The 26,568-nt window shown below is 42.2% G+C and overlaps 1 protein-coding gene across 1 annotated transcript; it reads left to right on the top strand.

The window, feature by feature from the left end:
• The first annotated feature begins 271 nt into the window (after positions 1-271).
• TRAFD1 (TRAF-type zinc finger domain containing 1) lies at positions 272-25,169 on the top strand. The gene is made up of 12 exons (XM_047828367.1): positions 272-408; positions 2,823-2,888; positions 9,318-9,453; positions 9,563-9,616; positions 10,250-10,655; positions 11,602-11,808; positions 19,286-19,362; positions 20,838-21,068; positions 22,355-22,475; positions 23,351-23,690; positions 23,947-24,019; positions 24,243-25,169. Exons 2-12 carry the CDS (start codon positions 2,842-2,844, stop codon positions 24,300-24,302), a joined length of 1,752 nt encoding a protein of 583 aa, XP_047684323.1. The 5' UTR covers positions 272-408; positions 2,823-2,841; the 3' UTR covers positions 24,303-25,169.
• Positions 25,170-26,568: the final 1,399 nt, after the last annotated feature.

Below are 26,568 nucleotides of genomic sequence, written 5' to 3' on the forward strand. Positions count from 1 at the left end.
AATTATCCTAATATTTTAGGCGTATTGGTAATGTTTGTGCAGTATTATTCATGCAAATATTATTAGCCTTTGTCAGGGGCAGTCGTTGGGCCCGCAGAACCAGGGTCACAGCTCAGAGCTCAGCTGCTCATCCCAGATGTGCAGGGGCTGGGACTTGCAGGGATTCACCCCGGTGGAGCTCTGAGGCGCCAATGGGCGCGTAGGAGGCGGAGCCCTGGGAGCGACAGCGGTGCCACCCAATGGGCCGACAGCTGGGGCCGTCTGTGGCCAATGGGCGCGCCCCTCCGCGAGGTCGGAAGTGGTGAGGCAGCTCCGGGGGCCGTTGTTCAGTGCGGGGGCCGAGTGAGGCGGCTCTGTGCGTCCGTGACTAGCGGGTCTGCTGCAAGTCCTTGCTCGCTCTCGTCTCGGGTGAGTGTAGCGGTGGCCCGCGCCTTGGGAGCCCCCTGTGGCCTCCGGTTAGGGAGGAGGCCGGCATCCTGACGGCGGGGTGTGTGGGCGAGGGGACTGTGGGCCCCGGGGGTCGCGGCCGTAAGGAGAAAGACGGCCATGCCGCCGCGTCTCCTCAGGCCAGTGGGGGAGGCCGCGCGCTGTCCTCAGGGAACCGGAGCCTAGACAGCCCCCGGCGGCGCCGCCCCTCGGAGGCCTGGGCCCGGGCGTCTGGGAAGTGGGCGTCGTCCGGAGCGCCACAGTGGGCACCGCGCCCCGGGCGGAGCCGCGAGTGTGTGTGTAGGGCGGGGGGGGCGGGGGGTCGCGTTAGCCTAGTTGCCGGCTCTGGTCCCCCCTCCGACCAACCGTGCGGCGGCTGTCTCCCCTCACTTCTGCTTTCGCGGGCTCCGAAATGGGATAATGACTTTCACCTCCTGGGGCTGTGGTCTGAAGGAGAAGATAACGTGGAGAGCGTTTAGGATTATCAGAGGCACAGTAAATGTTAACCGCTGTTATTTGCGAAGCTGATGCCCTCTCCATGCCCCATCCCCGAACTCCCGGGCCTCCCCGGGTGAAGGAGCGGTTGGAAACCGCCTCCTGGGTCTGGACTCTGAGGGGGCAGCTGCCCCCCCCCCCCCGTCCCCAGTGCCTAAGACCCCCCCCCCCCCCAATGCCTAAGAAGGGGGCTCCTTCTAAGGTCGAAGACTTGCCGTAGCAGAGCACTTCCGTGCATTCGCTCATCTACTCCGTACAACGACCCTTTGAAGTATTGTCAGTTGTCTGCCTGAGGAATTTGAGGCCCAGAAAGGTTAAGTCCCGTGTCTCCTGAAGGTCAGGACCGGAGCTCGACCCTCAGGGGGGGCCCGCTCTGAGCCCTGCACGCCACCCCCATTCTCCTTGCCGACAGAGGGCACTTTCCGCATCCGAGGCTCAGGTCTTGGTTTAGTTTCTAGAGGGCACCTAGAAACAGTCAGACCGCCCTTAGAGAAGTATCTCGTCTTGACGCTTTGGGACCGTGATTTGTTTTCACAGACGGGTGCTTCCTATCCCTCCTTTACATTTCCTGTCAGAGCGGTTAGCTTGACTCATGTAACTCCCTAATTTAAAACCCATCAGTGGTTTACCTTTGGGCTTGGAATATAATCCAGTACCCTTTCTGCTCTGTTTGATAAGGCCTTGAATCATTCCCCTTTTTCATTATGCTCTTCCAGATCTACCTTTACTTTCTCTTTCATTGCCTTTGAGGCCCTCTGCCTGATTGGGTTTTTCCCCCACGCCCGTCCTCTTACTTCCTTTTCACACTTCAGGTCTTAGTTTAAATGTCATCTTCTCAGAAAGTTCCCTCATCACCCTTATCTAAAGTAGACTCCCTTCATCTCCATTTGTCTGCTACCTACTTTTCCATAGAAATGCTCAATGTATATCCGTTTCTTTATTTTTCTCCATTACTAAGTTGATCTGTTAGATCAGACAGTATATATTTCTTGAATTTGTAAAGTGTTCTTAGTGCCTGGGCCCAGTGTGTGGCACACGGCGTCTCAGTATGTTGAATGAGTATGTGCTTTGAAAAGTGAGTTCTTTTAGAACCGTCAGATCCATCAAAGAAAGAGCCCTTTCGGGGCAGTGTTTAAGACCATTTTTGTGTCACTGTAAATCTGAAGTAAATAGTGATTAAAAAAAAAAATTGCCAGCACTTTGCTCTCTGTGCTGACATCTTGTTTAAAAAGAAGGAAAAACTTTACAGTGCACAAACCCAGCAGACATTCTCAGCTAAGGATCGAAGTTAACATCATCTATAATAAGATTGTTGACATCATGTGCCTTCTGATATAATGCACTGACAATGAGCGCGACATCAGTTCTGTGGTATTCTTGCTAAAGATGTGTTAGCCATGAGAAAACATCAAACAAACTCAAACTGAAGGGAATTCTACAAAATACCTAGCCAGGACACTTAACAAGGTTCTGAAAGATGAAAAACTAAATATTGTAGATCAAAGGAGATTAAGGAGAAATAACTATATACCCTATGTGACCCTGGATTGGATCTTGAACAAGAAAAAGGGAATTAGTGGGATGATTCATGAATATGATCTATAGGTTTATTAATATTGTGTTAGTTTCCTGCACTTGATAATTTTACTGTGGTTGTTTAAAATGTATTGGGTGAAGGGTATACAGGAGTTTTTTTGGTGCTGTTTTTGCAAGTCAAATTATTTTACAATGAAAATTAAAAAATAAAAAGGTAAAATCCAAAGGTATGAGCTATTAAATAAAATGCTTTAATGTACTGGTTTTGGGAACATTTTTCTGGGTACTTGTGTTTTGCTTTTGTGTTTTGCATGTCATCCTAAAAGCAGAAACGAAATTGAAAGTTTACACTTCTTCCTTTATAGTTTTCAGGAAGAGCTAAAGATGGCTGAATTTCTAGATGACCAGGACACTCAACTGTGTGACAACTGGTAAGAGATTAAATCTAGGAAATGTTATTGGAATGAGAACAAACTTGCTTCTGTAAAGGGTTGGTTTATTTATTGGCAGGTTAAAATTGAGACCACATATGTTGTGGAAATATATGGGACTAAAGCCTTTTTAACAATTTTATATAACATTGTTTTATTAATTTGAGAAGATGGTGGGTTCAGATAGTGTAGAGAAATGACTATAGAGTGATGTGGTGCATCTGGGAGTCTGGAGCTCTGGTGCCTACCTTTAGTTAATGACTTGGCAAATGACCCCACTGACTGTTTTTGGAGCTTCACTTTTCTGATGTATAAATCAGCAAATATATTTTTTGTCTTTCTGAAAAACATCAGACTTTTAAATTTTTATTTTTTTAAATTTATTTTTATTTTTTTAGGTAGGCACTGCCCTACTTAACTTACAACCTTTAGACCTGAGATCAAGAGTCCCATGCTCTACCGACTAAGCCAGCCAGGCGCCCCTCATACATTTTTAAAAAGATACTAAAAATATAATGCAATGTCTGGAGTAGATGAGTGTTTTTCAGATGTGTTGCAAAGATTTCCCTGTGTGGCTACAGTGGCTGTCTTGGGGATGATTGGGAAGAGGTTTAGTGAGCTTGGCTCTACATCTAACAGTGAGAGCAGTTCAACCAGAGCCACTCAACTTTTTATAAAGGATTTTGGCGAAGGAATGTTCCCGCACTTAAAAAAAAAAAAAAAAAGTCTGGGTAAAGTCTTCGGCAGTCCAGCTTAATCATTATCACTTCGTGATTCCAGAACTGTTTGTGAAGACTGGGTGTAGTCTTGAATATTAAACTTTCTGTTTTGGCGTATGTAACCCACGTGAGTGACATGAAAGAGCAGCTTTTTCTTCCTGAAATGAAACTTAGAAGTGTAGCTAATAATTTCTTGAGAATTTGGTATTTTAGTGACATATAAGTGCTCTTATGGAATGCTAAAGAAAAAAAGCTATGTTTAACTTAACGAAATTAAGGGAAGTGTAGAAGGGGAGAGATGTTGAATAAGGAAAATAGTTTGACTCAGATTGATGGAAGGTTCGAGCCACCTAACAACAATTTTATTTTTTTATTGCCTCTTTCAATTTTTGCTCAGGGCTTTCAGCAAAATTAGGATATAATCAGAGCAACTGCTGATTGCAGTATTCCTTCCCTGAACAGAATTAAGATTCATTTCTAAGAGGGCGCTTGCTTTATGGGGTATTTTTTTCCTACTATGCCATTATCACTTTCTGCCAATTTAAAAACTATTTGAGCTTTGTGTTTCACATATGCCATTACTGTTAATGAAATAATCAGTTATGCAAATAATCACAAGAAAATATTGTGATTATGTAAGAAAACATACTGGCAGTGTCATCAGTTACGATACTCTTTATAAGTCCACTTCAATTTGAAGGAATCTCAAGGCCAGGACAATATATAAATAACCTTGCTAAGGGAGTTTAAAAAAAAAAGGGTAAGTTAATGGAAAGCTAATGAAAAGAGGGTTATTCAAAGCCAAAGCAATTTATTTAAAGAAAAAAGATTAGCATGGAAGGGTGACTAAACCAGCACAGGCCTCTCATCTGAGTAACCTTATTTGAATTCCAGGTTTAAAATTTTTGTTTTTAGAGCCATATTTCTATAGTTCCCTAAGAAAAGTTAAGGTAATCTTTAACATGTGAGCTGCTGGAGTGCCTTGCCTGACTGGCTCAGTTGGTAGAGCATGCAACTCTTGATCTTGGGGCCCTGAGTTTGAGCCCCACATTGGACATAGAATATACTAAAAATAATAAAAAATTTAAAAAGTTAAAAATGTGACCGGTCCTTAGATCCACTAGACCAGTAAAAAGAGTAGTTTGTTATTGAAGATGTTTTTGCATGTTATCTTCCTTCTCTGATTGTGGGGAGTAGTTCTAGGGAACAGGAACTTCAGTGTTAGAAGGCTTTGACTTTTAGGGGCACCTGGCTGGCTCAGTTGGAAGAGCATGCGACTCTTGATCTCAGGATCATGAGTTCAAGCCTCACATTGGGTGTAGAGATTACTAAAACCAATGAAAAAAAAAGGGAGGGAGGCGCCTGGGTGACTCAGTCGGTTAAGCATCTGACCTTGGCTCAGGTCATGATCTCAGTTCGTGAGTTCTAGCCCCTCATCAGGTGAGCTTGAACCCCACTTCGGGTGAGGCCTGCTTCTCTCTCTCTCTCTCTCTCTCTCTCTCTCTCTCTCTCTCTCAAGCAAACAAAAAGGCTTAGACTTTTATTTTTGTATGTATTAAAGAATTGATTTCTAGCTTGTGTTTAGCATTTAGAAGGCTGATGGGAATTTTTCTGGAAGCCTTGGCTTGCCTTTCAGTCACTTCTATCTAAAATAAAATTTTAGGGGTGCCTGGGTAGCTCAGTTGGTTGAACATCCGACCTCGGCTCAGGTCATGATCTTGCGGTTCATGAGTTTAAGCCACCATGTTGGGCTTGCTGCTGTCAGTGCAGAGTCAGCTTCGGATCCTCTGACCCCTCTCTCGACCCCTCCCCCATTTGAACGCTCTCTCAAAAATAAACAAACATTTAAAATAAAATGAGGGGCACCTGGGTGGCTCAGTCAGTTAAGCGTCTGACTCTTAATTTCAGCTCAGATCATGATCTCAATTTGTGAGATTGAGCCCCGCGTTGGGCTCTGCGCTGACCACAAGGAACCTTGGGATTCTCTCTCTCCCTTTGTCTCCATCTCTCCCTCGATTGTTCTCTCTCTCAAAATAAATAAACTTTAAAAAATCAAATAAAATGAAATTTCATCTTTAACTTGCTAGTCCCTCCATCCTAAGGCTTTTTAGTGGTTTTATTTAGATATGGAATTGTGTTCTCATTTTCTTACTTAAAACATCTTGTTTTTTATCTGTAGCTAGGAAGCAACCATATTGGTATTTTGTCTGGTTGGAATGTTTGGTGTGACTATCTTGGCAGTTAAATTAATTTTTTATTTTATTTTTTTTAAATTTTTTTTTTATTATTTTTTTAACATGTATTTATTTTTGAGAGACCAAGAGAGACAATATGAGCAGGGGAGGGGCAGAGAGAGAAGGAAACACAGAATTCGAAGCAGGCTGCAGGCTCCGAGCTATCAGCACAGAGCCCGACGTGGGGCTTGAACTCACAAACCACGAGATCGTGACCTGAGCTGAAGTCGGACACTTAACTGACTGAGCCACCCAGGCACCCCCAAAAATGTTTATTTTTGAGAGAGAGAAAGAGCATGAGTGGGAGAGAGGCAGAGAGAGAAGGGGACAGAGGATCCGAAGTGAGCTCTGTGCCGATAGCAGTGAGCCTGACATGGGGTCTCAAACTCCAGCCATGAGATTGTGACCTGAGCTGAAGTTGGAGGCTTAACTGACTGAGCCACCCAGGTGCCCCAAAAAGAAAATTATTTTAAAAATTATGAATTTCAGCAGTAATTATTAGCTTAATTTTTTGTGGCATTTGTACATGTATGATTTGCAGTCATGATATAGCTCTGCTTTCATTTTGTTGTACATATTTAACATAGCCATTAACTTATTTAGACATTTTTAGTGTTCTTTTTAAATCATTTTATCACACTAATGAAAATCTTCATAATCCCAAGAGTGAGATTACGTCGTTAAAGACTGTATTATGGTCCTAGAAACACATTTTCAGGCTATTTTTAAGCAGTTTACGGTATCACTGGTAATGTATTAGAATATTAGTTTCACAACATATTTAATGGTGGAATTTACTAATTTTTAACTTTTGTTAATTTAATAGGTTTAGATGATAACTTTGATTTATAGCTCCTTCTATATATTTTAATATTCTCTAGTTGAAAAAAATAAAACTGAATTAATTAAAACTACTGGTTTCCTTAGAAAGCTAGGAATTTTAGAGAAATAGGGGAAATTAAATCTTTCAAGACATTGGTAGTTTCTTTATCCATTTGAGTTTCCTTCCCATCTCACAGTTGATTACCTTCCAGTTTCTCTATAAGAGCTGCCTTAATAATTCCACCATTCGGTAAAAATGAATTTGCATTTATTTGGTGTCTTGGTCTTTCAGACTAGGAGTATGACTGTCGCTGGAGACACATCAGTCATCCTACTTTAAAATGTTTTTTACACTATGGTTGGAGGTTAAAACTATGTAAAAGAGAATTAAGCTGTCTATATTTCAGTGTGGAAGAGAATTCCTGTAGTACTTAGCTTTGGAGGTGAAATAGGATATTAAAGATTTCTTGTATAGGGACGCCTGGGTGGCTCAGTTGGTTAAGCGTCCAACTTTGGCTCAGGTCATGATTTCGCAGTTTGTGAGTTCAAGCCCTGCATCGGGTTCCGTGCTGACAGCTGGAGCCTGCTTCAGATTCTGTCTCCTTTCTCTCTGCCCCTCCCCTGCTCACACTCTGTCTCTGTCTCTCTCAAAAATAAATAAACACTAAAAAAAAAACTTCTAAAAAAGATTTATTGTATAATTGTCATTATTTATTGTGTTCAGTATTTTTCTGAAATTTTAATCTAGGTGACATTTTTTTTTCTTTTAAAGTTTGAGAGAGAGAACGCTCGCAAGCACATGCTCACAGAAGGGCAGACTCCCTGCTGTCAGTGCCCCTCGGAGCCCCACTCGGGGCTCAGTCCCACTAACTGTCAGATTATGACCTCAGCCGAAATCAAGATTCAGACTTTTAACTGACTTAGCCACCCAAGCACCCCCATAGACACATTTTCTAAATACAATTTTTAGCTAGACTAAAATTGGGAGTTTTCTGATGGTCACATCCAAATGACAAAGTAAAGACTTTATTTTTTAATATTTTTTTAAGGAAAAAAATTTTGAAGTTTATTTATTTTGAGAGAGAAAGCACAAGTTGGGGAGGAGCAGGGAGAGAGGGGGAGAGAGAGAATCCCAAGCAGGCTCTACACTGTTAGTGCAGAGCCTGATGAGGGGCTCTAACTCACAAACCATGAGATCATGACCTGAGCTGAAGTTGGACACCTAATTGCTTGAGCCACCTGGGCACCCCAAGACTTTTTAAACATTTATTTCTTTTGAGAGAGAGGCATGGGCACGAGTTAGGGAGGGGCAGAGAGGGAGGGAGAGAGAGGGAATCCCAAGCAGGCCCTGCACTGTCAGTACAGAGCCCAACGCAGGCTCAAACTCATGAACCATGAGATCATGACCTAAGCCAAAATCAAGAGTCAGACGCTCAACTGACTGAGCCACCCAGGCACCCCTAGATAGGATATTTAATTGGATTCCTTAAACTAAAAGAGAATGGCAAAAAGTGAGTGAGGAGACAAGATTGGGGGAAGGGATTCAGGACTTCATTTTTGTACAGTTCTGCAGTGAACTTTATATCAACAAGGACAGAGAGCATGTTCCTGACTAGTATCTAGCCCACTTTGAAAGGCATCTGGGATATAAGGGAGGCAGTTTTATCTTTCTTTCTTTCTTTCTTTCTTTCTTTCTTTCTTTCTTTCTTTCTTTCTTTTCTTTCTTTCAGCTTATTTATTTTGAGAGAGAGAGTGCAAGTAGGGGTAGGGGCAGAGAAGAGAGAGAGTGAAAGAGAATCTGAAGCAGGCTCTGCACTGCCAGCATAGAGCCTGATGAGGGGTTCCAGTTTCTGAACCGTGAGATCACGACCTAAGCTGAACTCAACTGCCCAACCAGCTGAGCCACACAGGTGCCCCAGGGAGGCAGTTTTCTGTTCCCCACTGGCTATCCCAATGCTGGCATCTACTCTTTTTGGTTTGACTTTTAGTGGAATAAAGTCTAATGAGATTAAACCTACCTCAGACTGAGAGTGAAAATAAATGGTAGGCTGTTTTGTTCTGTTTGTTTTTGTTTTTGTTTTTGTTTTTGTTTTTAAACAGTCCTGGAGTGTATCATTGTGCTTGGGATCATGGATGGTTTTAGAAAAGCCTAGCTTGGGGCACCTCGGTGGCAGTCAATTGAGTGTCCGACTTTGACTCAGGTCATGATCTCATGGTTCGTGAGTTTGAGCCCCACATTGGACTCGCTGCTGTCAGCGCAGAGTCCGCCCCAGATCTTCTGTCTCCCTCTCTCTGCTTCTCCCCTGCTTGTGCTCTCAAAAATAAATAAACATTTAAAAAACAATAGAGAAGCGCAGCTCATTTCTTGGTGTCTGACTTCATGTTGCTGGCTTTGATTAGCTCTGGCATGTAGAAAGTGAGGCTGAGCTTGTAAAGGTAGTACATAGTACTGATAACTCATTGTTGTGCAGAAGACTCAAAACTTTCAGGACTTCTTGAAAAGCAGGGGTAGTAACAATCTTAAGAGCTTATAATAGACTAGATTTACTAAAGAGAAGTAATGGAGACCAAAGATCAGACAAGCCAGATTTCCATGTGATACCAGTGTGCAGAAGTCAGTAATGCTTGTCTTTCACTTTGATCTGTTTCTGTAGCAAGAAAGAAATTCCTGTGTTTAATTTTACCATCCATGAGATCCACTGTCAAAGGAACATTGGTATGTGTCCTATCTGCAAGGAACCGTTTCCCAAATCTGACATGGAGAGTCACATGGATACAGAACATTGTCAGGTGAACCGCCCAAGTACTCAAATGTTCATAAATGTATTATACTTGCTGTTTTGCAGTAGCAAGTGATTATGTTGTCACAAAGCCAATTTATTGTCACTTCTTATCATAGGTGACCTGCAAATGTAATAAGAAGTTGGAGAAGAGGCAATTAAAGAAGCATGAGGTTAGTTTTCCTGCACCATGAAGAGAGTGCGTTATCATAGGGCCAACATTACTGATATTACTGACCTAAAAGCGTTTTATTTACAATTTCAAAATAAGTATGAAAGTTTTGTCCTTCATCTGCTGAGTATGTATACTCTTGGGGTCATCTTCATTGGTAATTCCTGGTTTATTCAATCAATTTAAAGCCAGTGCTATATACAAATGTGCAGATTAGAGAAATCAGTGTCTTTCTGAAGAACAGCCTGTTTTCCTCATTACCAGGTATTTAAGAGATTGGAATGGTAAAGGGAAATTAGGCTGGTGTAACTTTGACAAACATATCTGAATTGCTATGCTTTTGCTATTTGCTCCTGGGCGCCTCTGATTTTAGGTTACTTTGTAATGTGTGCACAAAATGATGATAGGGTGGCTGAGTAGATTCCTTTTAAGAATTTCTTTCCCTCTGTAGAACCTGGTGACAGGGACCAAGAGGGAAGCTGTGACTCTTAAATGCATAGAAAAGCATGGCAGGCAAAGCTAGGGCTGGAAGAGAATATTGAAGTAAATATATATTTTTGGCTTTCCTTGCCCTGATTAAAACATAGGCTCTCTTAGATCTGCATATTAACTGCCTCATTACCCTGTGTTGCAGGAAACTGAGTGTCCTTTACGGCTTGCCCTTTGCCAGCACTGTGATTTGGAACTTTCTGTTCTCAAACTGAAGGACCATGAAGATTACTGTGGTGCCCGGACGGAGCTATGTGGCAATTGTGGGCGCAATGTCCTGGTGAAAGATCTGAAGACTCATCCTGAAGTTTGTGGGAGAGACGGAGAGGAAAAAAGAGATGAGGTTGCCATGCCTCCTAATGCATATGATGAGTCTTGGGGTCAAGATGGAATCTGGATTGCATCCCAGCTCCTCAGACAAATTGAGGCTCTGGACCCACCTATGAGGCTACCCCGAAGACCACTGAGGGCCTTTGACTTGGACCTCTTCCATAGTAGGACTACCAACCAAAGGAACATGACAGCCCATTTTCCAATTCAGAATAATCTATGTGAGTTGTGTTTGGTTTAGAAAACTGGAATGGTGTCAGAATCTCAGGGCAAATGGGAAGAGTGCTTTGGGGGCAAATAGATCTTAATTATAGAAACCTGATTGGGTCGCCTGAATCGCTCAGTCAGTTGGGCATCCAACTCTTGATTTTGCCTCATGGTGATCTCACAGTTCGTGGGATTGAGCCCCATGTTGAGCTTTGTGCTGGCAGTGTGGAGCCTGCTTGGGATGCTCTTTCTCTCCCTCTCTGTTTGCCCCTTCCCTGCTTGCGTGCATGCATGCTCTTTCTCCTTCAAAATAAACATTAAACTGCAATCAGGTTTCTATTTATTTAGGTAACATTAAGAAGAATAACTTTCCTATAGATGGGAAACAGTAGAAACTCTGCTGTTGGATTACTGTTGGATTACAGCTAGGGTTGATGATAATGATAACAATGACAGTGACGGTGCTGTTAATAGCTAATATTTACTGAGTATACCTGATGTATAACTGATTTAGTTGTCATATGTATTAACTGATTTAGTTGTCATAAGCAGTCTTTTGAGGGTAGGTAAGTGGCAGAGCTGGGACCTGAATTCAAGCAATCTGACGCCATGCTTCAAACCATTCTGCTATAGTGCGAGAATATATAAAATGTTAAGCATGGTGCTTGTTTCATAATTATAGTTCAATAATATTGGGTATTAATAAGAGTTTCATGCTCTACCAACTGAGCTAGCTGGACACCCATTGTATTGGGTATTAATAAAACAAAATAATAGTGGAGACTTTTATCACAGCAGACTTCATATTTGGAGTCCTATGAGAACAGGAAGGCTAGGCCTCTTTTGTTCCTGCATAGATGCCTGTAAACCTTGAATAGTTGCTCGGCATGGACTTGAGCTGAGGGGTAGCAACATCTCTAATGTATTTTGAGTACTGTTTTATTTTTTTCTCCCATCCAGTGGAAGAACAAGAAAGGCAGGAAAGGAATAGAACCCGGCAGCCCCCAAAAGAGGGTGGTGAAGATAGTGCAAACCTGGACTTCATGTTGGCCCTAAGTCTGCAAAATGAAGGGCAGGCCCACAGCATGGCTGAGCAGGACTTCTGGAGGGCTGTATGTGGTGCAGACCAGTCCCTTGAAGGTCCCAATGCTCTGAATGACATAAAGGGTAGGTTTGTTTATTCTGCACTAGTCTCTGTCTCTACAGGGTTTTTTTTTGTCTAACATCATATAATTTATATAAAATTGTAAGTTTTCCATCAGATAAGATTTGCCTTTTTTGTTTTGCTTTCCCCAACTTTTTATCTGTAGAAATTGTCAGAATAGTACAGTTCCTATCTATATACCCCTTGTTTATATTTGCCAGTTTTAGTGTTTTCCATTTATTTTATATATTTTTATTTCTACCCCTGAATCATTTGAGAATAAGTTGCAGACATAACATTTTATCCCTAAATACTTCAGCATGTATCTTAAAAACAAGGGTATTCTATGTAAACACAATACAAATACCACTCTCAGGAAATTTAACAGAGGTTCCCGACTTATACATAATGTTCTTTGGAGCTTTTTTATTTTCAAAATCCAGGATTATACATTGTGTTCTTTTTAGGTTAATTTAGTTTAGCCCCCTCCACCTGTCTTTTTTTTTCTTTTTCTTTCAGTGCATTGGTACTTTTGAAGAGTCCAGGGCAGTTGTTTTGCAGAATATTTCTTTCCTAATTTAGATTTGTCTGATTGTTTTCCCATGTTTAGATTCAGGTTACACAGTTTTGGCAGAATTGCTATGTTGGTGATGCTGTCCTTTTCAAGATGTCAGTTTATCCTATTATTCATTAAAATGAAGTCTGTCAGGTACCTTCATTATATGGATAGCTTTTATCTTTATAATAGCTACATGCAGATTGTTATTTTGAGATTGTGGGGGAATGAGATATTTACACCATCTTTTATTTAGTAGTTTTTTCTATTCACTAAGGTTTCTTGCTTGAATCAGGTATAACTGACAATTGTGCAATGGTGATTTTGTTTTTATCCTTTGTTCTAAATAGTTATGATTCTATAAAGAACTTTGCTCCCCTCCCTGCCTGCATTTAAAAACAATTCTGGGGGCACTTGGGTGTCTCAGTTGGTTAAGTGCCTGACTCTTGATTTTGAATCAGGTCATGATCTCACAGTTCGTGGAGATCAAGCCCATGATGGGCTCCACACTGGGCACAGAGCCTGCTTAAGATTCTGTTTCACCCTCTCCCTCTCCCCTACTTGCTCGCATATGCTTGCTCACTCTCTCTCAAAACACAGAAACAAACAACTTTTAAAATAAAAATAAAAATTCTGGGACACCTGGCTGGTTCAGTCGGTAGAGCCTACGATTCTTGATCTCTGGGTTGTGAGTTCAAGCCCCATGTTGGATGTAGAGGTTCCTAAAAAAAAAATAAATAAAACTAAACTTTTAAAAACAAAAGTTGGGGGGCACCTGGGTGGCTCAGTCCGTTGAGCATCTGACTTCGGCTCAGGTCACGATCTCACATTTCGTTAGTTTGAGCCCCACATCAGGTTCTCTGCTGTCAGCATGTAGCTGGCTTCCGATCCCCTCTCACCCTTTCTCTCTGCCCCACCCCCTCTTGTACTGTCTCTCAAAAATAAAAAATAAATAAACATTTAAATAAAAATAGGGGCGCCTGGGTGGCTTAGTTGGTTAAGCATCTGACCAGCTCAGGTCATGATCTCACAGTCCTTGAGTTCAAGCCCCACGTTGGGCTCTGTGCTGACAGCTCACAGCCTGGAGCCTGCTTTGGATTCTTTGTCTCCCTCTGTCTCTGCCCCTCCCCTGCTTGTATTCTGTATCTCTCTCTCTCTCTCTCTCTCTCTCTCTCAAGAAAATAAACATTATTTATTTAAACATTTTTTATCCCCCCCCCGCCCCGATCTTTATTTTTTTAGAATTTTTTTTAACATTTATTTATTGAGAGAGAGACACTGAGCATGGGCAAGGAAGGGGCAGAGAGAGGGGGAGACACAATGCAAAGCAGGCTTCAGGCTCTGAGCTGTTAGCACAGAGCCCGATACGGGGCTCGAACTCACAAACTGCAAGATCATGACCTGAGCTGAAGTCGGACGCTCAACCGACCGAGCCACCCAGGCACCCACTCCCCCACCCCCAATTTTTTAAATAAAAATAAAAGTTGGATTGTGTTCAGTAAACCATCACTTTGGGTCTCTAGTTTGGAGAACAGTATATTTGAGGGATGCATGTCCTACATATTTAAAACACTTGAGTTGTAAGAGATTTCGGGGACCTAAAATTACACAGCTGTCAGCTATGAGTTTTCTTCATACCACTGTATGAATAGTGACTCCAAGAATAGTAGGATAATTATTAACATTTTGTTGATTTGGATAAAATAGGAATTGGTCCTGGTTAAAAGAGGTAAATGGTAGAGTGTTGTATGCCTTGCTTAAAGGAAGTAAATGGTAGTGTTAATAGAAACTTGGATAGGTGTTGATGTATTTTTCCTTTTAAAAAATTTTTGTAGTTTCTAATAAGTTAATTTAAAAAATAGGGGTGCCTGGGTGGCTCAATCGGTTGAGCCTCTGACTTCGGCTGAGGCCATGATATCATGGTTCGTGAGTTCGAGCCCCACGTTGGGCTCTGTGCGGACAGCTCAGAGCTTGGAGCCTGCTTTGGATTCTGTGTTTCCCTCTCTCCCTCCCTCCCTCTCCCTCCCTTTCTCTCTCTCTCTCTCTCTCTCTCTCTCTGCCTACCCCTCCCCTGCTCACACTTTTTCTCTCTCAAAAATAAGTAAGCATTAAAAAAATTCTTTTTAATAGTAAATATATGTAAAATATTTTGTTTTTATGATCTACTCTAGATAGTGACTGGTTAACATGTAAATTCATGTAAATTCAAAGATTGAATAAAGAGATGAGTCTGGCTCCTTAGAGGGTGATGTCCCCACAGATTGGAAAAACACTATTTTAGGCTGTATTTTCTTCCTTAAGAAAATGTTCTTTGTATTATAGAAGGTTTTTTCAATTGAAGTATAGTTGACATTAAGTTAGTTTCAGGTGTACAACCTAGTGATGCAACAATTATATACATTATGAAATGTTTACTACAGTAAGTGTATTACAAGTTATTAACTATATTCCCTATGTTATACTTTCCATCCCCGTGAGTAGAGAATATTTTATTTATTTATTTATTTATTTATTTATTATTATTTTTTTTTAATGTTTATTTATTTTTGAGACAGAGAGAGACAGAGCATGAACGAGGGAGGGTCAGAGAGAGGGAGACACAGAATCTGAAACAGGCTCCAGGCTCTGAGCTGTCAGCACAGAGCCCGACGCGGGGCTCGAACTCACGGACAGCGAGATCATGACCTGAGCCGAAGTCGGCCGCTTAACCGACTGAGCCACCCAGGCGCCCCGAGTAGAGAATATTTTAAAACAATTTGCATATGTAATAAAAATGATTGTGTATAAATCAAATAGGTGAATTGCATTATATGTAAATTATATCCCAATCTGTTAAAGAAGAAAGGTAAAAATAATAAAAAAAAATTAACGTTGTAAAAGAGTGTAAGAGGGAGTTTAAGTTTTGTCTTTACCCACTGAAAACAGTCTCCTGGTTCTCCCCCGAGGTTACCACTTTCAGCAGGTAATTAGGTGACCTTATAGTCCTTGTGTATAAAAGGATGTGAATGTGTAATATAATGAGATTGTTTAAAAGCTGGTTTCATTAGAGAGGCATCCTGCATTTTGGGGAGCAGTACAAGGCTTCCCATTGTAATGTTTAGCTTTGAATTCTTTTCATTTCAACAACCTTTTATGGTATGCTGATACCTTTGATTTCTTTTTTTTTTTTTTTTTTACATTTTATTCATTTTCGAGAGAGAGAGCGAGCACAAGTGGGGAAGAGGCAGAGAGAGAGGGAGACACAGAATCCAAAGCAGGCTCCAGGCTCTGAGCTGTCAGCACAGAGCCTGACGCAGGGCTCAAACTCACAAACCATGAGATCATGACCTGAGCCTAAGTTGGATGCTTAACCGACTGAGCCACCCAGGGCCCCACGTTTGATTTGTTTTTTACCTAATAGTTGCTGTTTCTTCCCTTAGGAAAATGCCCTAGCCCCAAAGAAAGCCTTTTCCAAACTCTGAGCAGTATCTTTTTTTTAAACTTTATTTATCTTGAGAGAGAGAAAGAGCATGCACATGTGCACACGTGAGCATTGTAGGGGCAGACAGAGAATCCCAAGCAGGGTCTGTGCTATCAGTGTGGAGCCTGACTTGGGGCTCCATCTCACGAACTGTGAGATCATGACCTGAGCCAAAACCAAGAGTCGCACACTTACCTGGACGCTTAACCAGCTAAGCCACCCAGGCACACCTAAGCAGCATCTTTTAATGTGAGTCTCCTTGTCAACTGTTCAGACTTGACTTTCATGGTATGGAAGAAAGTAAGATGCAGTAGCATAGTAGTCACAAGTGAAGACTGGGTTCAGTGTAGTTTCCTTTATTTTCTCCTTTCTTGGTTATTTATTAGATTGTTTTATTGACTTTTGTTTGCTTGCTTCATTCCATTTTTCCTCTCGTATGGAATTTATATTCTCTGTCGCTATTCTTGTCATGGTTGTCCTGGAAATTTCAACATGTTTATTTTAACAAAGACTGAATCTTAGTGATAAAGTTCTCCCAATTAATACAGTGCCCTCAGAATTAGGATTATCCATTTATGACTTAAAAATTACTGGGGTGCCTGGGTGGCTTAGGTTAGGCGTCTGACTTCAGCTCAGGTCATGATCTTACAGTGCATGTGTTTGAGCCCCGTGTCAGGCTCTGTGCTGACAGCTCAGAGCCTGGAGCCTGCTTCCGATTCTGTATCTGCCTCTCTGTCTGTCCTTCCCCCGCTTGCACTCTGTCTCTCTCTCTCTCAAAAATAAATAAATGTTAAATTTTTTTTTTTTTTTTTTTAATTACTGATGTGGGGGCACCTGGGTGGCTCCATCAGTTAAGCGTCTGACTTTTGCTCAGGTAATGAGCTTGCAGTGTGTGTTCAAGCCCCATGTTGGGCTCTGTGTAGACAGCTCAGCCTGGAGCCTGCTTCAGATTCTGTATGCCCCTCCCCCAATAAACATTAAAAAAAACCCAAAAACCGATGTGTTAGTGTTCTCTCTTATTTTCTTTTTGACACCATGATGTAGGCATTTCTTGTTTTATATACTCATTATATTTATTTGTACTTACTACGTGTTTACCTTTTTTTTTTTTTTTTTTTTTTTTTTTGCTCACCCATTCTTGCATGTTTCTCAGAACTTCCTTCTAGGATAAATTTCTTCCTAAGGTATATTCTTTGGAAATTCTGTTGGAAGTGTCTGTTGAATGTAAATTCTGTATTTTTGTTTGAAAATATATTTTTTTTATGTGATAGTTTCTCTGGTAATAACAATTCTAGCTTGCCAATTATTTTGTCTTCATTCTTGGAAGATATTCTATTTCTTGGCTTCTGTTGTTGGCTATAGAGAAGTCATCTATTAGTGTTATTTCTATAAGCTTTCCTTTTTTTAAATTTCAATAACTTTTTTTAAAATTCTGTAACTTTCTTTTCTGTCTGGCTGATTTTAAGATCTTTTTGGCTTTTAGGTTATGCAGTTTCTCTGGCTTTACATCTCTTGGGTTTTGCTAGCTTTCCGATTTGTATTTTTCATCTATATGGAAAATTGTTATCTGTTACTTTGTTGATTATTGCTTGTCTTCCATTCTTTGTAGTCTCTTCATTTTCTTTTTTTCTTTCTTTCTTTTTTAAAGTAAGCTTTATGCCCAGTGTGGGGCTTGTACTCATGACCCCAAAATCAAGAGTTGCATGCTCTACCAACTGAGCCAGCCGGGCACCCCGTTTGTAGTCTTCTCTTGAATTCTGTTTAGATGTGTTAGTTTTTGCTCTGTCCTCCCTGTTTCTTACATTTTCTGTTTCTTTGTCCTCTGTAGGGCATTCTGGGCAACTTCTTAACTGTCTGCTTTCTAATCTGTTGTTCAATATGTCCATTGAGGTTTTCACTTCAGTGATTATATAGTTTTCATTTATTCTATTTGAGTTCCATTTGGTTCTTTTTTCTTCAGTGTGTCTTCTCGTATTTTAAATAATCTCTTATATCTGGGATAGTCCTAATTCCATTTTAAACATAGCTTTAAACATTTTTAAATATACTTATTTTTCTTTTTTTTTTTTAATTTTTTTTTTTTCAACATTTATTTATTTTTGGGACAGAGAGAGACAGAGCATGATCGGGGGAGGGGCAGAGAGAGAGGGAGACACAGAATCGGAAATAGGCTCCAGGCTCTGAGCCATCAGCCCAGAGCCCGACGCGGGGCTCGAACTCACGGGCCGCGAGATCGTGACCTGGCTGAAGTCGGACGCTTAACCGACTGCGCCACCCAGGCGCCCCAAATATACTTATTTTTCTATAGTGTCTGAAAATATATCTGAAGTCTTTTTTTTCTTTTTTTTTTTTTTTTTTTTTTTTTGCTATTTGTTGTTTCTGCTGTCATGGTGGCTTGCTGCCTCCTGCATGTGTGCACATGTGTTTTAACAGTTTTTCTGCCGTGTTCTCCTAAGAGTATTTATATGTGCTTCTGGCAGGTGCCTAGCGGTACTACTGACTGAGATAATTTTAAATTGAATTTTAGGTTGGCTTGGGTTTTTAAGAATTATAAACATGAATTTATATAAAACCAGAAGTGTAGATTCTAGACTCAAACCCATGTAAAGGCCAAACTTAGTTACTGTTTCTTGGTGGAGACTTCTTTCTCCTACCCAGAGTGAAGACCTAGGTCATCCTCTCCATTGTTCACCCTCCAGTTCAGCAGTTTTGCCAAAGCTGTTGTGTTTGGGGAATCCTGGGCTTAAACCTCTTATTTATTTGCCCTCTTAAGTTACTTTTATTGAGCATCTTTTTTTTTTTTTGGTATTTTGTACTGGGAGAGTTTTGCTTGTTTGTTTTCATTTTATTCTTGAGAGAGAGAAAGAGAGCGTGTGCACTTGAATGCATGAGAGTGGGGGAGGGGCAGAGAGAGAGGGAGACACGGAATCTGAAGTAGGTTCCAGACTTTGAGCTGTCAGCACAGAGCCCAAGTTGGAACTCAAACTCATGAATGGTGAGATCATGACCTGAGCCGAAGTCCGATGCTTAACTGACTGAGCCACCCAGGTGCCCCTGGGAGAGTTTTTCAGGATATTTGTCTTTCAGTCACAAGCAGGCCTCAACTTACTGATCTGTAAAATGAGAGTAATGTCGGATCTCCATAAGTTTTCTTGGGAGACAGAAATACTGCACAGAAGCCTTTAGATTAGTGCCTAGAGTTAGTACACATTTGAATTCTTCCTTAGAGTAGTGGGTAAGTAATCACTTTATTCCTACTCAGGAAATGGTGACAAAGAAATCTCTTTTTTCATAGTGGAAGTTTTTTTTGCCTAGCGCCTGTCTCTTAGATGGTTTCCCTTTGAGGATTTATAGCCCGAGAAATTGCTATATATAAGAAATGTCAAAGGAGGTTGGACTTTTATACAAACTTCACAAGGGAGATAAAAGGTTGAATTGAGTTTGTTTTTGTTCATTGAGTCTGACTGTATGGCCTGATACCTAGGTACGGCTGACCGGACCATGTTGCCTTGTGAATTCTGTGAGGAGCTCTACCCAGAGGAACTGCTGATTGACCATCAGGTGTGTTGTGAATTACTTGAGGAATATGTGCAGGCCATCGTTGATGTTGTAGACCACATGAGATCTTGAGCAAACTATTTTAATGCACCTGTGGCAGAAGTGGCAACTATATTTCTTAACATGGCATGACTGACCTACAGATTTGAAAACTCTGCCTTGTTCCCTCTTGGAAAAAGTAATGTTCATTCCAGTAGGCCCGCTTGCTCCTCCCATTCTGTGGTCACTAGTGTATATTTCTACTGACCATCTTATAAGCTGGTCTCATCTCATGCCACATTTTGATGTATTGGAGGCATACTGAAGTCCTTGCAGTTCCCTGGAAGGGTTAAGGGTCTTTTTTGCACTTGACTTTTTCTGCCTGCAAGGTGTGTGGCCATCCATCCTGTCTCCCCAACACACTCAACAGTGCAGACTCCTTGCTCATGGACTTAGTTCTCGCATGACTTTCAGGAAACTATCCTAAGTTCTGAAGGCTAGGTCAGAAGTCCCACTCTTTGAAAGTGCTGTGCCTGCTTCTCTTTTAGCCTGTCACCCTGTGGTATGGGCTCCTGATGCCCTGTTGGTCTGCACCACTAGGCTGAGTTTTTTGAGGAGGTTCTGTGTTTTCCTAGCTACTGAATCTCTCAATACCTGGTATATGAAAGGTGTCATATTCTTTTTGAATGGTTGAAAGTTCTTGAGCCATTTAGGAATGGTTAGAGAATAGCTTTTGTGTTTGAGGATTACCTGGTGGAGGGAACCATTTTTCTCCCCACAGTCTTGCTGTCTCTGATTTGGGATTTCCATAACTATTAAGTAATCCCTGTGCTCTAGGTGGAACATATGTGCCCCCTCCATAAGTGGAATAGTAACAGTATTTGAATACATTCAGTTTTTGTCTTGGGAGCAGCATAAGAAAACCCGTTGATAGGGATAACAGCCTCTCTTATTCTGTGGTTGTGGGGAGAATCTCCAATCTTTTCAACTTAAAAAGAATAATAAAAAACAACCCGCCCCCCCCCCCCCCAAAATAAAAAGAATAATCACTGGGGTGCTTGGCTGGCTCAGTTGGTAGAGAGGTGACTGTTGATCTCAGGTTTATAAGTTCAAGCCCCATGTTGGGTGTAGAGATTACTTAAAAATAAAATTTTTTTTTTTTTTTGAAATGTATTTAACCTCTATACCCAACATAGGGCTTGAACTCATGACCCCAAGATCAAGAGTCAGATATTCTGACTGAGCCAGCCAGGAACCCCAAAAATGAAATATCTAAAGAAAAAATAACATGAACACAGTAAAAAAAATACAAAACAGCAGAAATATTAAAAATAAAAGTAGAGTGTTTCATCTGTGTTTGCCCTAACTCACCCTTTTTAGTTTCTCTCCCCAGTATTAAGCATTATTAACATTTTGTGACTTTTAGATAATGATTTAGGAATGTAGTGTTTTCCTTAACTTCTGCTTTTTTTTTTTTTAATCTATGTTTTTTGAGACAGACAAGCTGTAACCCTTCCTGTGCCTTACCTTCACTCAGTATGGGCAGCACTCCCCCCAAAGAGGTGGAGGACCCTGATGTCATCTTCCAAAAGTTTTTGCAGCAGGCTGCAAGTAACCAGTTAGACTCTTTGATGGGCCTGAGCAATTCACCCCCTGTAGAGGATAGCGTCATCATCCCGTGTGAATTCTGTGGGGTACAGCTGGAGGAGGAGGTGCTGTTCCATCACCAGGTAAGAGTCTCTAGAGGACCTGTCCACTTCATTCCATGCAGATCCTCTGAGTAAACCTGAGACTTTTAGAACTGAGAATGCTTCTTTAGCTTTTAAGTTGCATGTAAACCTGACCTGGCTATTGGCCATGCCCTGTTCTGTGAATTATCAAAGGGGTCTACTACCTCAGGCTTTCAGACATTCTCTACCTCTGTCAACTAAAACCATAATGTCATTAGCTGAGGACCTAGGAGCCAGGACTCCATTTAAGCAAGCATCCTGGACCTGCCAAAAAGATTTTGATGCGAGGTTCCCTGAGATCAGTGACCAACATTTTATTTTTGACAAGGCAGTTTCTTCCTTTTGGTGGCATTTGAGTCTCTAATTCCAGGAGACCTGAAGGTCTGGTTCTGGCTTTACCTTTATGTTTGACCTTGGATAGGTTCTGTCCCTTCACTGGGGATGTCTGTAAATGAGGGAATTAGACTAGACAGTCTAAAGTTCTTTTTCAGGAGCTCCTACGTGGCTTAGTTGGTTAAGCGTTCCACATCGGCTCAGGTCATGATCTTGCAGTTTGTGAGTTTGAGCCCCGCGACGGGCTCTGTGCTGACAGTTCAGAGCCTGGAACCTGTTTCAGATTCTATGTCTCCCTCTCTCTTTGCCCCTTCCCCACTTGTGCTCTGTCTCCTCTCTCTCTCTCTCACTCACTCACTCACTCACTCAAAAATAAGTAAACATTTGAAAATAAATAAAGTGCTTTTTCAGCTTTGCAGTCTAGGATTCCAACCTGTTGGTAAAAAATATATTCTCTGTCTAGTCTTGTTTGTTATGAGAAGCTACTCCTGGAGCTGTGTTCAGCGTCATTTATGTAGTTGGTCTGATATAGCTGTTGCTAGAACATGACACATTTCTATAAGAAAGCATCTGCTTTTGGATCAAGCAGTACATAAGTAACTGCTTGTTGTCTCCAAGGAGATACTATGAAAGAAGTAACCGTGTAGATCCTCTTTGATCAAAGTATTGATGTGCTTTTCTGGGTTCCTGAGATCAACCCTTCCCTTATCCTAGTAGAAATCAGAGTGCTTCTCTTAGTGCCTTAGGTGCTAATGGGAATGATTGAGCCATTCCAGATGTGTTTCCTCTTAGTCCTGGACCCTTTTTCACGGTGGTTGTCGAAGTTGTATCTGTCTCCTCCCTCCCCCCATAAGGTGTGTTTGCCCAACCTGCCATTCCTTCCTTTCCTCCTGTTGTTCCCTCTCTTAGGGTTAACTCAATTCTGAAGTACAAATTCTGTTTTTTCTTGTCAGGACCAGTGTGACCAACGTCCAGCCACAGCAAACAACCATGTGACGGAGGGGATTCCTAGACAGGATTTCCAGCATCCAGAGACTTCACCAGAGCTGCCCAAGAGGCGTGTCAGACACCAGGGTATTAGCCAGGGCTGAGCCAAGGCCACAGGTCTGCTGCTGGCTCAGGCCTGCTTACCACTTGTCATCTGCTACTCTAACATGGGGGTTACCTGAATTCTGAATTCCCAAGCACAGTAGGATCTCACTGGGGTCTCTCTTGAGGCTAGTTGTGGTCCCATGCTAGACTGAGCTGTCTCAAGTGTATTATAGGGTAATGGCTTTGGGGACAGCCATGAGAAAGGCTCGTCAGTGCTTATTCAACTGTAGGTCTTCTATCTGTGCAGTTGATAATTTGGAAATAATTTTCAGATCTTACTGTGTCTGCACTGGGTCCCTGTTTCTAGTTTAGGGTACTCAAGTTCATTAGTAATAATATTATTTAGGAATCTCATGTCTGGGGGTCCTTGGATGCCTGTCGGTTAAGTGTCCAACTTTGGTTCAGGTCATGATCTCATGGCTTGTGAGTTCAAGCCCTGCTTCAGGCTCTACTGTCAGCGCAGAACCTGCTTCTGATGTCTTTCTCTACCCCTCCCCCATTAGAGCACATGCACACTCTCAAAAATAGACATTTAAAAAAAACCCCAAAAACCCGCATGACTAGGCAAGTAAGCTGTTTTTTAAACCTAACCATTACAAAGCCAATTACAAATTATTTTTCGAGGTTTGCTGGCACACCATTGTTGAATAGTCAGGAAGACTGTGTTTGAGGACCCAGGTAGTAAGTGTGGACAAAATAAGTCAGGACCCAAACCTGACCTGAAGATGTGGGTTTCAGCAGTCTTTAGGGCTAAGGCAGTTCTCTTCTACCCAGAATTCTATTATTCCTGCCCCAAATCCAGCACTAATAGCAAGAGTAGGCTTTTCCCTAAAACTGGTGCTTTTTTCTCTTCTCAGGAGATCTGTCTTCTGGTTACATGGATGATATCAAGCAGGAAATGGCTAAAGGGCCCACCTACCCTCTTCCCCCCAGCAGACCCATTAACAATATGACAGCTACCTGTAACCGACTGTCAACATCCACATCAAGCCCCAGACCTGGGTGCCAGCCCAGTCCTCCTCGCATACTGAAGCTCAACAACTTAGACAGCCAAGACAGCCGGGGGCGGAATCGAAACAGCCATAACCCGGCCATGGCCGCTGGACATGCTCCAGTGATTCACCCGGTGCGAAATCTCTACCCAGAAAACCTTGTACCCTCCTTCCCCCGTGGGCCTTCCGGGAGATACGGAGCAAGGTAAGAATCAGTAGCCCAGGAGTGGAGCTTGGGAATAGCTCGGGAGAACATAGTGGGAGTGTGTGGACTTTTGTGTGTATTGTGACCTGATTCCAAAATGTTCTTTTGCTATTGGTGGGTTTTCCGTTGTTCATTTGTTTGGTCTGCTGGCGGAAAGCTGCTTTTGTCTGGTTCCAGCTATTTTTGTTCTCTCCCGAGTTTTCTGACTTTTGTTCAGCAACCTCTCAGGTACTAGTTTCCAATCCTTCTCTTTCAGTGGTAGGAGTGAGGGTGGCAGGAACTCGCGGGTCACCTCCACAGCCGCCAACTACCGCAACAGAACTGCAAAGGTAATTGGGGATCCAGCCCATGATGCTCAGCTAGGACTCAGAAATGGGTGGAACTGGTGTGGTTCTTGAAGTCACAGGTGAGCGGTCAGGCATTCGTGGCCAAAGGGCTGTTCTTTTGGCTTTGGATGAGGAGGTTTCCATAGAAGTTTGACATCTCCAGGGCTCTAAAGGAGGAGGACTGCTTTTTCACTTCCTGCTTTCTACTTTGTGTTCTGTTGTTCAGGCAAAAACCCCCAAGCAGCAGGGAGCTGGGGATGCAGAGGAGGAAGAAGAGGAGGAGTAATGGCGTCGGCAAAGAACCTGCACGTTGGTTCCATCTTCTCTGCACAGCAGCACTTGCCGCAGTTCAGGCCCCACCTCTTGGGCTCTATGGGCAGGGGAGATTTTACAGATTTTAACTTTTTCTAGGTTATGGCCATTTTGTGTCTTTTGAGATTGTGCTGTGGGAGTTTGAAGGTTTGGGGGAGGGTTAGCAGGGAGGCTGTTGAGAAATGTTTCAGCTTTAGCTGCTGCCTGCCTTTTGGCCTCACAGAAATACAGTGTATGGCCTCTCAGCCCACCAGGGCTCCATCTTTTGACATACTATTACCACTGCTTCTTGGTGCTGTATGGTCCTGGTGGAAAGAGGAGAGAAAAGGTTCTGGAAACCTGGTACTCACCAGTGGAGTGATTCTCTTCCCTGCTGGGGCCTCGATCTGGGAACTTTTAGGTAACCTCTCCTGTGTACTGGCCCTCCACACTCTAGAATTTGGGCCTCTGGTATGTATGGAGGCACCTGGTAGAGTGTTCAGGCCAGTTGCAATATATGTTAGGAACAAGGCTTTTGGAGATGAGTTGAGCTAGAGGTGAGCGCACTAGAGGCTTTGTTTTAATCTGCTTCTTCGGCATTTGGCATAACTGCCTTCTGTTTCTGGTGGGGAGCACGGCTCCTTTTTCTTTACTGCCTTCGGCTGGACAAGGCTGGGGGCTCCCTGTTGCCACCAGGGCCATGCTGGGCTCTGCTGGGATCAGGCCTGAGGCCTAAGCTCCGTGGCTTGCTCTGAAAACCAAGTATCAGAGCCCCCTTCCCCTCTTTTTATTTTACTACTACCACTACTACTACTATTATTAACATCCTTGTAATAGAAATAAAGTTTGTACTTGGAGTTCAGTGGAGTCTTGTGGTTCCTTCTCCTTTGCCCTCTGTAGAGACCTGAGGGAAGACAGAGTAGGCGAGAGTTGGCCCTCAGTATGGGGAAAGGTGAGCAGGACTAGGCTTTCTCTGTGCTTCCTGGAGCCCTAGCAGTTCTAGCATAAGCTGCTTCTCAGAGCCAGACATTCATTATATAGTTTTCTATTGGATTTCAAAGAAACTGGCAGTTTCTGCAGCTCTGGTTGTGATTTGGCATGGGGGCGGAGTTGCCTCCAACTGAATCGAGAAAGGCAGATTCCTTAAAAGCCTCTTTTCTCATAGCGGTTGAGTCTTAGTAGAGTTATTCATTACCCTTCAGCACCTCACAGTTTGCATAGGACCTCAGGTCATTTTGAGCTCATTTGTTTTTCCCCTCACAACCTAGTGGGGGTGGGGAAAGAGGGAAAAATTGTCCCTTTTCATAGGTAAAAAGGAGTGACCTGCATAAGGCTATGCAGATAATTCACAGCAGTGCTAGGACTCAAATCCAGGTCTGAGCTATTCTGAGAGAAACAAGCTAGATTAGAAAAAAGAATATATAACTATAGGGATTTTTTTGTATATTATATGTCAGTTAAAATCAGTCCATTAGCTCAGAGACCTTCTTGTGTCAGGTGAAAGAAGCTGGAAAGACTGAGAGACTTGTACCATTTCTGGCATGATTGAAAATCCCCCTGGAGGGGGTGGGTGGTACCTGAGTAACTCCGTCGGTTAAGTGTCCAACTTTGGTTCAGGTCATGATCTCATGGTTTGTGAGTTTGAGTCCCGCATCAGGCTCTGTGCTGACATCTCAGAGCCTGGAGCCTCCTTCGGATTCTGTGTCTCCCTCTCTCTCTGTCCCTCCCTGGCTTGTAAGTGCTTGCACGTGCACTCTCTCCCTTTCTAAAAAAATAAACATTAAAAAAAATAGAAAAAAATTCTTTCTCCCCGCCCCCCCCCCCCCCCCCCCCGCCCATCTCCTTCTCGTGTTCTCTCTTTCTCTCTCAAATAAAAAAAAAAAAAAAAGTCACTAACACTCATACTTTCTACTCCCATTCAACATCTCCAGGCTTTCACCTTGTTTCTACTCACTCACTGTCTGTGGGCAACCAATCTTACTAGTTTCTGTTTTATTCACTTTTCTCCCCCTAAACTGTCTTCTTGTTTCTTTTTGCCAAAATAACCAAACACATGTGTATGTTCTTATTTTTTTTCTCTTACACCAGAGGTAGCATATTATACTCTTGAACTTTGATTTTTTCACTTAATAACATATTCTCAAGATTACCTCTTTGTATATATGTCAGTTATGCCTCAATTTAAAAAATCGCTTCATTGTGTGGATGTACTGTGTTTTATTCGCCTATGTATGTTGCTTAGGTTGTTTTCAAAATCTTAT

This window comes from Prionailurus viverrinus, chromosome D3 (assembly GCF_022837055.1).
Source record: "Prionailurus viverrinus isolate Anna chromosome D3, UM_Priviv_1.0, whole genome shotgun sequence".
NCBI lineage: Eukaryota > Metazoa > Chordata > Mammalia > Carnivora > Felidae > Prionailurus > Prionailurus viverrinus.